Consider the following 12,500-nt stretch of genomic DNA (forward strand, 5'->3'; position numbering starts at 1 on the left):
TTCTAATTTTAGAGTGATTCCTATTCGCTGGCTATTGACAGTTGACTCTGAAATGGCCTTTTTTTCTTTTCCATTCGCTCGCTGAGGGCGTGCTGGTTTTCTTTTAAAACTTATGCATTTCAAGAAAAGTTTATTGCCAAACCGGTGAATTCCAAAATAAATTTCACTCGAAAAACCGATATCGTACTCATCGCTTTGTGATTCATGCGGAATTCAATAGTTAAGCAATGAATTTTTCTATAGAAGGAAGCACAGAAAATGATTTAATTATTAAAGCAGCAACTGGAAACATCAAAACGCGGGCAATTCGAAACCTTTTATCTTCACTAAACCTCAAGGCAGTAAGAATAAATAACCAGGGAGCTCCGCATTTAGGCTTGGCTAAATCTATATATTACTCAATTTTCTCATTTAAAAATGTCTTAAAAACAAAAAGAAAGGAAGCAGAAAAATTCTTTAGCAATTGTTTCTTTTGTGATCTCAAGTTCCTATGAAAACGGCACAGTGCATGTTGTTTAATAGTACGAGACAATGTTGTTCCGCAACAATGTTTCCACAATATTGCTTCCTCGTTTGCTTCCTCCTTTTTAAAATAAGTGTTGCATCTCTATTCTGCTACACGAGGTTGTTGCTCGAGCACTGCGACGCTTTCCCCTCTCATGAAAAACCAGTATAATTTGATTTCTTTGATTTGTTATCTCTCTAGTTAGTACAGTGCTTGTGATGTCTTGCTACAGAAGCCTTACACTTCCAGAGGTAATGAAATAATAATGATAATGATGATGATGATGATAACAATAATAAAAATGATAATACTAATAATAACTAATAATGATAATAATAATAATAATAATATAATAATAATAATGAAAACAATCTCGCTAGTCGTCGTCGCAAAGTACAGAAACGAAGCTCAATATGGTCGAACCCTAGAGCATACTATGGCACCTCTGGCTGCCGCTATACGGTCCATGAAGTGAAAACGCTAAATAAAGAAAGGGAAATCATAATCATGACCACATTTAACATAAAAATTTCACCTTGAGAAGTGACTGACAGCACAAACAGCAAAATAACACCAAGGAATGTTAGCATACAGCGGTGATAAGCCATATAAGTGTTAAGTGTAAAAAAAACAATCGTCAGTTCACAGCGATAAAGTACTCTCTAAATTAACGCTCTTCCCTCCAAGACTGTGTTAAACTGAATATGCACACTTCAAACATGTTTTATCTGGTTAATAGACCGTATTCATAAATGGCAGCCAAAAATCATTCTTTTGTCTTTGTGCTAATCATCCTCACTAGCCTCACTTTGGTGCAAAAATTCTTTTGAATTAAGCCAACGAGGTTAGTGAGGATGATTAGCATAAAGACAAAAGAATGATATTTTGGTATTATTTATGAATACGGTCTATGTAACAGCGTACACACTTCCTTGTCTATCAAGCTCTTCACGGAATGGCAACAACCTGCTTTACCATTTAGTGACGCGCAAAGGCGCCCGCAAACAAGAAAACATTTTTTTTCAAAATGTTTCCTCGGAGTGCAAAACATTTTCCTAGGAAGCAAAAGCCAATCAGGAACGCTCATTTTGGGAAATAAACTAATCATATTGCGAGAAAATTATAAACAACCCTCGCTCTTTCTTTGTGTCATGAGTTTGGTCACGCTCTGACAAACACTTTCTTCGGCGTTAAATATTGTGGTAAAAAACAAGTCGAAAGTTGTTCGGTGTTGTCTGTACTCTTATCGACAAAGATACTCATCATCACTTTTAACTAGTGACCTCGCGGTACTGGTGCGACGCTCTAACCAACTGAGCTATGAAGCCACTGACGTTGGTCATTCTTGGGTTCTAATGTTCCCGTGATGAATGAATCAACGCTAAAACCCCCTTGAAGTCCTGAATTTTTTAGGGTTCTCCACTCAATTTTTGAAATTGCGTTCATAACTGCGAGGATCAAGGCTTCACTTGATTTCATATCCACAGTTCAATGTATGATTCATTTCATATATCATTTCATAGGTTGCTACACCGTACGATACAATTTTGTCAACTTACCATTGCTCACAAATGATATTTATTTAATTATTCGTACTCAATTTTTTATTTAAGAATATCTTAAACACAAAAAGAAAGGAAACAGAAAATTTATCTTAATATAGTTTCTTTTGAGATCTCAAGTTCCTAATGAAAACGGCCAGTGCATGTTGTTCAATAGTACGAGACAATGTTTTTCCGCAACATTGTTTCCTTGTTTGCAGGCGCCTTTACCAATGCTCACCTCGCAAAATTTATCCACTTAAATCGATTTTTCTCTTTTAAAATAAGTGTTTCATCTATATTCTGCTACACGAGGCTGTTGCTCGAGCGCTACGACGGTTTCCCCTCTCATGAAAAACCAATATTTGATTTCTTTGATTTGTTATCTCTTCGGTAAGTACGGTGCTTGTGTCTTGCTACAAAAGCCTTGGACTTCGAGAAGTAATGAAATAATAATAATAATAATAATAATAATAATAATAATAATAATAATAATAATAATAATAATAATAATAATCTCGCTAGCCGTCGTCGCAAAGTACAGAAACGACGCAACTCAACAAGGTCGAACCGAAAGCAAACTATGGCGCTTCTGGCTGCCGCCATACGATCCATGAAGCGAAAACACTAAATAAAGAAAGAACGGGAAATCATGACCAGATTTAACAAAAAGTTTACCTTGAGAAGTGACTGACAGCACAAACAGCGAAATAACACCAAGGAGTGTTAGCAGACAGTGGTGATAAGCCATACAAGTGTTCAACAATTGAATAGGGGCAGACAGAACAAAAACAATTGCCAGTTCACAAAGATAAAGTCTTCTCTGAATAACACTCTTTCCTCCAAGCACAGTTATTTTAAACTGAATATGAACACTTCTAGCCTGTTATATCTGGTTAATAGACCGTATTCATAAATGGCGGACAAAAAATTATTCTTTTGTCTTTGTGCTAATCATCCTCACTAGCCTCAATTTAGTGCAAAAAGTCTTTGAAATTTGTTTGTGCCAACGAGGCTAGTGGATTAGCTAGCATAAAGACAAAAAATTATTTGTTTCGCGAATTTATGAGTACGTTCTATGTAACAGCGTACACACTTTCTTGTCCATCAAGCTCTTCGCGGAATACACCGGCAACAACCAGCTTTGCCTTAGGGGTTGAAATTTAAAAGTTGCGGTACAACCATTGTCGGTTATCAGTCTTAGTGACGCGTAAAGGCGCCCGCAAACGACGAAACATTGTTTGCCGAAATGTTTCATCGCAGCGCAAACGAGGAAACATTTGCCGAGGAAGCAAAACGTTTCGGAACAAATTTAGAAACATTTTTGCTTCCGCAAGAAATGTTTCCTGGGGCCGCAAACAAGGAAACATTTGCTTCCGCAACGTTGTTTCCTCGTTTGCGGGCGCCTAAAAGCCCAGCGGATGTCTCGAACGCTTTTACATTGTGAACGATCAGCTTACTGAAATGAGAAATGAAATGCTTTGCATGACGCGACACATCGCAATGGATCCAAATTTGAATAATATCTTCATATGTTGTTCCCGCTTGACTGAACCTGAGTCCACCAAGCGGTAATTAGGGCACTATTGAGTTCTTCACACCTCGAATTTTTTTTCACACGTCCAAAGTTCTGATTGACAGTTGCAGAAGAATGCCTTGAGACTACTATTCCCAAACCCACAATTTTTATCCAAACACAAAAACTAGTTCTTACGGTGACAATTATTGAGGTTCACTAGCAATAGAGTTATTTTCACAGAGTTATGACTTTAGAGTTAAGCTTCTAAAATCTTGAATTCAGAATTTTGGAAACTTAACTCTAACTCTACGACACAACTCTATGAAAATAACTCTAAGAATAGCTGTCCGCCAATTATTATGCCTTGTGTCACTAAATCAGTCACTCGAAGAAAATGTCGCAAAAAAAAATAGCATTCTGCGCGATTACGTGCTTGTGTCTTGCTGCAAAAGCTTCACACTTCGAGAGGTACTGAAATTTATATTACTACCACACAAAGCGAAAACGCTAAATAAAGAAAGAACTTAAAATACCAGATTCACCTTGAGAAGTGACTGACAGAACAAACGGTGAAATAACACCAAGGAATGTTAGCAGACGGTAGTGATAAAAAGTTTCAGCCAAGCCTAAAAGCGGTCCTCCCATTTCTGCCCCCTGAAAGCAATTTAGTGTATATGGAAATAATTGTGCTCCTTGCATTTTATGAAATAAAATGCACTACACTTTCCTCGATGATTCGATTGACAGGTTTGACAAGTTTTCGTTTTTGACCAATCAACAGCAAGCTAAACATAAGCGCCCAAAACCTGAACGGTCGCTCGCTGAATAGTCACAAAAGATGGTTTGCCACGTGAGGAACAAGCTTTAAGTTGAGGTTTACGTTTCTTCTGTTTTCCGGCTGAGTTTAATAATAAATCTCTTATTAGACGATTTGGTATGTAGTATGGTAGGATATTTTTACTCGTATCTTGTATTTTTACTCGACTTACGGGCTCGCCAAAATACAGCAAAATACTCGTAAAAATATCCCACGATACTACACAATAAATCGTCCAATAAGATGTATTTAAATAACGAACTGAAAGACGTATTTATGCTTCATGCTCTATATATAAGAGTGATATTGTTGTCATTGTTGGTAAGGGATCGCTTTGGACGAGCTCCGTTTGCTGGGACACAAATAATACTCCATCTGTTTGGGATATTTTGGGGCAAGCCCTGATGGGCTAGACCGTTTATTGAAAGTCAACATGGTAACCTAGGAAATACCCAAATATATAAGACGTGATCTCAGCAAAGGTGAGGGTACACCCGCCACAGCCCTGAGCGAGGAACGAGTGACAGGGGCCCCACCCGAGGCCAAAGCAAAACCACTGCCAACAGGAAAAGAAGGTTAAAGTTCGAAAGAATAAACAAAACTGCGCATACAGTCACCTTTGGAAAAGAAGCAAAATAATGAAACTTACATGATAAAGCAGAAGTAACAATACACAAAACCTGACCATTGCTAACTAAACAGATTACAATTTACTGTACTAATACATAGAGATAACTGCATGGCCCATGCTCACAAGAAGGTTAACAGGAGCCCAGACATGATTAATGATCATGTGCAAAATATATGGCCCCTGCTCATATAGCAATCTACATGCAACTGTAAGTAGTGTGTAGTGTTTCTATAGTATAGGGAGATAAAAACTAAAAAACTACAATACTTGACTACCAAAGGGAAGAAGTGTAATAGTTGTGGTTCATGCAGTCAGCATTCTACTGTAAATGCTGTATTGTTCAGACATGCATAGATGACTTAGAACTAGAAATCATAAGGTGCCAACAATTCTTAACTTACAGACTGATTCAGGTCTGAGATGAGTAACTTTCGATTTTGTTAGTAATACCAACATGCGCTACAACCCCAAGTTGTCTGGCGTTGGAACCCAAGACACCAGAAAATGAAAGCCAGCTTGGCTGAATGGGTTGTAAGAAAATTACTTAATCTTTTGGCAAATTTCACTGGAGAGCAAACACTTACAACAGAAGAAGGTCACAATAATAATAATAATAATAATTTGCATAGTGATAAAATCGCAACGTGCAATGATAGATAGATAAATCGTTTATTAGATAAAATCACCTCAAAGTCCGAATTGCGCGATAATAGATAATAAACTATAATACATTATAATCAATATAATAACTATAATTCTATTGAACACAAAAAACTGTTAACAATTGAAGATAAAACTTACAAGTACAATAAAAAATCTGAACAATAATGGTCTACATTTTAAGACTATGGCTGACCATTGAATATTTCTCAAACCGATCTGTTTTACATACAGGAGTGTTAAATGTCCTTATTGTTTTTAAATGTCTGCAATTGGTATTTTTGGGTGGAAGGAGACTTGCCAACTTATGGTCCTTCTTATGCAATATGTCTTTGAAAAGATCACATGACAGTTTCTCTCTCCTATCATAAAGTGTTGGAATCCTTGCTTCTCTCAGCGCACTGCTATACTTAAGATATGGAAAAATGATGCGCATGGCGAGTCGCTGAATGCGCTCGATCTCATCAGACGGGTAACAGGGGAGACAACTGTGAAATAACTGACATGAGCATTCAAGTACGCACCTAATGGCGCTAAAGGAAAAACAGTATAAGATCTCTAGAGTAGATGCCAGCACTTTTCAATTGTCTTAACAGATATAATCGTTTGACAGCCTTTATTACAATGACGCTTACATGATCGTTCCATTTGAAATCGTCCCTAATTGTTATTCCAAGAACTGTGGCAGAGCTATCTCTGTCAAACTGCACTCCATTCAGGTTTACTGGGGAATGTGATGGTGGAGATCTTTTAAAACACGTCTGCAACTCTTTGCATGTTGTTGGATTGAGCTGCAGTCAGTTCTCCTGGCTCCATGCGGCGATTTCTTCCACAGCATGTTGAAGGGAGCTAGTGGTGTTATTATATGATGGGATCACTTCAGATATAGTGGCGTCGTCAGCAAATTTCCACATCAAAAACGACCCCCCCCCCCCCCAACAGTTTGAGGTCGTTTATCAAGACGAGGGAAAGCCAAGGACCAAGCCGAGTCCCTTGGGGAACCCCTGTGGGAACGCTGAGCCAAGTCGAGAAGACGTCGTTAACTTTAACCCTCTGTTTTCGGTCACTCAAAAAGTCTATCAACCTGTTGACCGCAGTTGGTTTAACCCCGATACGGAGCAATTTGGAAACTGAAATGTGATGATCCACTAGGTCGGAGAGCTTTTCTAAAGTCCAATAAAGCAGTTCTTACGGATGGTCCAGTGCCGTCTGTGGCGCGCAATCAATGGTGGAACATAGAAATCAGCGCAAAAGTAGTCGATGGGCCCGGAGTAAAACCAAATTGGCACGGGTCTATGGAAGATAGCACAACAGGCTTCAGAGCCTGATCAATCACGAAGCTCCTCTCTCTTTACACAACGTATAAATAAGCGAGATAGGTCTGAGATCTTTGCTGAAATCACAAATGGTTGGTGCGTTGAGTAAGGAAGGGGTGGGGGGGAGGGCGGGGACATCGGCAAGCTTCCACGGGCGAGGGACTTTACATTCAGAGAAGGAGGTGTTGAGTATGTCTGCAATAGGAGCTGCCAAAATCTCTGCGAATTCTTTTATATCAACGCCCAGTTCGGGAGATTGTCAGGACGGCCGGCACGAGCTGTGTTGATCTCTCACAGCTTGCGTGCGACAGATTGCTCAGTGACGACTATCGGATGGTCACCGTCCGTTGATACACGCTCAGAGCCGGTCAGGGGGGAGAATGGTATAGGTATAAAAATTTTTATGTTGACTAAGTCAAATAAGATATATTTCTAAAAGTTTCCCACTTATTACTCATGTGACCGACTTCAAACAAAGAGCCTATTGCTAGATGAAAAAGAATGCAAGTGTACTTACTGATGGGTGCCAAAAGTTTTATGTGATCTTGACAAGAAGAGAGTCGTATTAAGGCCAAACAAGGCCTTCGTCACAGTTGACCCAGTACGTAAATACTATACCTAAAAATAACACTTCTATGTAAATAGTATTACTGACAACTTAAGGGAAGATACATGTAAGTGAGCCCACACAAGCAAAAATTGATTGTACACATACCTAAATAAATGAATTACGAAATTTAAACCGAAGATGACTACATGGCCGTTGCTCACATAGTCAGAAGACTTAATGCTAGATGTAATGAACCACGAAGGAAGCTGCATGTGTTGATAAAGCCATTGATTTGTTACGGGCAGCCAGGCTGCCAAATCCTTACTGATGTATGTTATCACGACATGCAAATAAATGCAATGACAAAGAAAGAGGCAGCTTGTCAGAAGTAAGCCGATTGGATGACTATCTCCGCGCACACAGAAATTTATTCTCAATATTCTTAACTAAATAAATAAGACATATTTTCCTCCTCTTAGAATAGGGGTGAACCTCTACAGAGCTCAAAATAGAAAGATATAGCCCTAAAGATTAATCAGCAGCGGAAAAGGAGGATTGAAGGTCTTAAAGCGACGAAAGAGCGTTTCGTGTTTGTACTGCTTTTGATTTCCAAAACCCGATCTAAACTCTGCTTAAATATTCAAGCCGAATCGCGGAATTGAAATGGATTTTATGAGACCACGGAAGATGCTACAGGAAGGTAAATGGTGTTTTGGAATGTCGATTTTCTTTTTGAGATTTATTTCATCGGCCATTTGAGTTGAAATAGTGTAACATCGTTTTTTTTTGGATTGGAAAAGTCGTGCTGTTTGCGATAGCTTGATCGCTTTCAACAGAAGCGAAGCATGTGCAAAGACAGCGTATTTGTGTCGACGCTCGCAAGAAAATCGAAATGTTTTCTCTCCTAAGAGCAAATTATTGTTGATTCCAATAAAATTTTTGACTGGGAAAGCTGTTTGTTCATCATTTTGTCTTGTTAATTCAAAGTTTATAATTCAAAGTTTATATAAGTTTATGCAAATACAAGCGAAACACGCAGGAGTGGTGTTCACGATTATGTTATAGAAGAAATGGTAAGCGTGCAGCGTGCAACTATCGAGTTATGGACGCACTTGGGAGGTTTGCTAAGCACTCAAGAAGCTAGAGTCGTACTCGGCTATCGCCTCGTGCGACTCTTACGCTTCTCTTGTGCTTAGCAACCTCCCGCATGCGTCCATAACTCGATTGTTGTACGCTGCACGCTTACCATTTCTTTAATATTATGAAATTTAAATGAACATGATGACATGGCCCCTGTTCATGTAGACATGCTGTAAGGTGTTTTATTACGAAAAAATAGAAAATAGCGAATAGTGGTAAAAATGCAACATGAAAAAGCAGCATATTTGTACAGCCAAGATTCACTTTTGAATTTCGCGGAACATGATGTACAGAGTAGCCTGGCCGCCAGGTCCATACTCCTATGTGTTTCTATAGCAGAGAAAAAATATGTATAATGTTAGTCACTGAGAGGCAGCTTGTCCAGGATGAATCAATTGGTTTTGTTCAAAAGTGCTTCAATGTTCTTGTTGCACACTGCATAAAGGGGAGTGATTAGTATGACTGTCTGCTACGAAAATTCCCCAAAAACTCCTGTGGGGAAAAGAAGGGAACATAGTCCTCTAGGATTCTACAGTCACACAAACCCTGAAGAGAGAGGCAAACAACACTCGCAGGTAAAAAAGTATCATTTTAAAATCATGGCGAATGGCACACACCATGCATCCACCATATATAAAATTTATGTTTTTTTAATGTTAATAAAGCCTGGTTGTTCTTGCATTGGCAGAAACTTTGGTAATTCGAGGTAGACTCAGTGCGTAACATCTCAATATGAAATAAACCCCAAAAAAATCACGCAGCATCCAAGCGCTGCTGCCTGAATGGCCGAATAACAGCCCTGAAAGGCCTGAAGGGACTTGGTGTGATAAAGGGATGGCATCCCGAACAAATTCAATGGACGGAAGACATGGTCTGGTGTGGCGATGTGACAGCTGAGGTGCCGGACGCTTGGGTGGCATCATAATCAAGAACAAACAAGCACTGAAAGACACTGGCAAAAATTTTAGTATCCAAAAGCCAAACGTGGTTGTGAATAAAGCGCGGAACATAGACACAAGACCAGACAGCCAATACTAACTCATAACACCGCGAAACATGAGCCCAGCGGGGTAAGCATGGCAAACAGTATACAAAATGCCGCCAGAAACATTTGCAATACCCCATGTGCTGCGAAGTACACGTTAACTGGCAGACATATTGAAAACAACTTAAACACATAATAACTCCAATAAGAGGAGAGACATCCACCATAGCTGGCAATGCAACAGCCGATGGTGTAAACAAATACTAACATTATTAATTATTATAGACTGCAGTAATGCACAAACACATAGAAACAACTGAAACAAATCTCAATGACATAAAAGTGTACTTTTCGGCCAAAATGCGGTGGTAATTTTTGGGAAATACTAGTGTGGGCAAAGATCGCCGATTTTGGGAAGAAATTTATTAAATATTATCACTGCCTATAAACGACGTGAAAGGATTCTAGGTGGACACATGCACACACTAAACACCCAGTCTTTGATCAGCACAAATGTATGAAAATCATATGTGTAAAATGTGTCTTTTGAGCAAAGACTTTATCTTTCTAAAAACATGCAGCACATTGACAAATCCTTTTCCTCACTTAAAAAATATCAAAAGCAAAATTGAATTCTAAAAGGACCCTTCATATGAGGCAAAGTTTCAATAATTACTAAATTTACTGGTGTTTTTACACTCAAATTTATATAAGCAGGTATGAATACTTATCATCACCAGTCAATTGATATGTTGAGGAGGTATTCCAGTACAGTACTACTCGAGCTGCTGAAAAGGTTAATCCAACAACAGCGAAACAAATGGCAAGAAAGGAGGTCTTGAAAAATGATGCATATGACCTGACAGTTGATATCTCCACCTGTAGCCTAGAACCACTACAAAATGCAGTAATCGTACGAGATCTGAAGTCTGCTCGCAAATGATTTATTGAAGTAGCTTGGCAATCTGCTAAGCATATTAGTACTTACAAAATTTTGCGTAAATTTGCGAGCAAAATGAGGCAGCGCAGAGAACACACATTTCCTTAAGTTGCATGCAATGTAACTGCACGTACTTTATTGATCTCTCTGTAAACAGCACCAAGCATCCAACAGCATTCTACTGATTTATATAAGGCGTAATCATTTTGCCATATCTTAGGACAGAAATTTCTTTCCTCATCTTCCTTCGGATGATTTTTCCAAAGACAGAAACAAGCTCCTTTCTCCTTGAAATTAAACCAGTATAAAATAGCCATAAAACCGCCATAGTACGCTTTATTATATGACTAGCTTCGTCAGCGGGCAAGATGAACCAAATCTCGCACTGTGATTGGCTACCCGAGCGGGCAAGATGGAGCTATCTTGCCCGCTCGGGATCAAAGATCATTTTTTGGTGTTTTAAGTCATATAATAAATCCTTTATTGACCAAGCTTGTTCGGTCTAGATGGCTGGATATTCGTCTCGGTCCATAAATACGCCCATATACCTTATTTACTGTTATCCCCTCGATTTCCCCACTAGCTACCGTTTTCTTAACACGCGTTGAATCGCATTTGACTTTGGTTGCGATGGCTTTAGAGCGGCTTGTTGTTTTTCCCGCTCCTTTTCTACCAAAACTGAGTTAAAAACTAATTTGATTGTTTTCTAACCATCACAAAAGTAAAAAAATCAATGCGGCAGCCTTATATTAATCAGTTCTTTTTTTCGACAATCCGGTTAAATAAAATCACAATGATCAGTAAAACTCTGAACAGCTCTGGAAACAAGATAAAATGAGCATTTCATATAGGAAATGCCCAAATCATTGAATTTATTTGGAAAAACTCATTAAAATCAGCCATTCTATTCTTAACCGGGTGGTGGTCACGTGACATCACGGCGCAACATTGTTTCCAGGACTGTGGGCTCTCGACTAACTCTCAATAGAAGAGAAGCCCTGGAAACGAGATTATATGCTACGGTCGCAGTGATTGGCGACCCCAAACAAAGAAACCGCGGCCATTGTGGTGCCCTGGAGATGTACTCTATTACTAAGTATTACTAAGCTTTCCATTTAATCAAAACTTCCGGAAATTCCAGGAAAGGAATCGAATGGAACAGTAATTGTCCAGAATTCGAGAAGTTACGGTATACCTCACGAAGTTGACCTGGTGTTCTCGAAAATTTCTACAACCGCAACACTTTCTTCTATTGTTCTATTCCTACTCACGCACAGTTAACGCTTAAATTTCCTTGGCTAGAAATTGCAAGGGTGACTGGCTTAGGGTGCATTCGATTGACCGTATTCCGGAATAGGAATACATGGAGTTTAGGTTAGAAATCATTCGTTTTTACGAAGATCCACAGTAAAATTGTCAAACACTTGCTAAAATGCCATTTTAAACACATCTTTATTATCCTTGTTGCTTCAAAACACCAGACATGCCGTTTTAGATCACTCCACTGACCATCCTTGCTGTTATCAAATACTATGTCGCTGGCTCCCAAGATTGATGAAATCTCATATTTTATTACATCGAATGACATTGATGTTTCATTTTTCACCGAAACTTGGCTCAAAAAAATCGTCCCTGATGATACTATCAATATCACTAATTACTAAAATTTGGTTTATCAACGGAGTTGATAATGTAAATTGACCACCGTACAGAGATTCTAAAAGCTGACGTTTCGAGCGTTAGCCCTTCGTCAGAGCGATTCGCAACTTTTAATTGCATGGGAAAGGGGTGGTCAGGGGTACAAATGTTTCTTCTATCTAGTTGCCAGGATCTAATTGTTGAAAAGTGGGTTAACTTGACTCTGAACAAAACCATTGACCTTGGGTTAGTGCTATT

General features: G+C 38.9%; 1 protein-coding gene across 1 annotated transcript in view; it reads right to left on the bottom strand.

Moving 5' to 3' along the window:
• LOC138051909 (uncharacterized) overlaps positions 1 to 2,879 on the bottom strand; it is a 121,229-nt gene extending 118,350 nt beyond the window's left edge. Inside the window, exon 1 of the mRNA XM_068898210.1 lies at positions 2,725 to 2,879. Coding sequence (XP_068754311.1) covers positions 2,725 to 2,797 — 73 coding nt within the window. The 5' untranslated portion in view covers positions 2,798 to 2,879. The remainder of the gene's footprint in view (positions 1 to 2,724) is intronic.
• Positions 2,880 to 12,500: the final 9,621 nt, after the last annotated feature.

Source organism: Montipora capricornis, chromosome 6 (assembly GCF_036669925.1).
Source record: "Montipora capricornis isolate CH-2021 chromosome 6, ASM3666992v2, whole genome shotgun sequence".
Lineage (NCBI taxonomy): Eukaryota > Metazoa > Cnidaria > Anthozoa > Scleractinia > Acroporidae > Montipora > Montipora capricornis.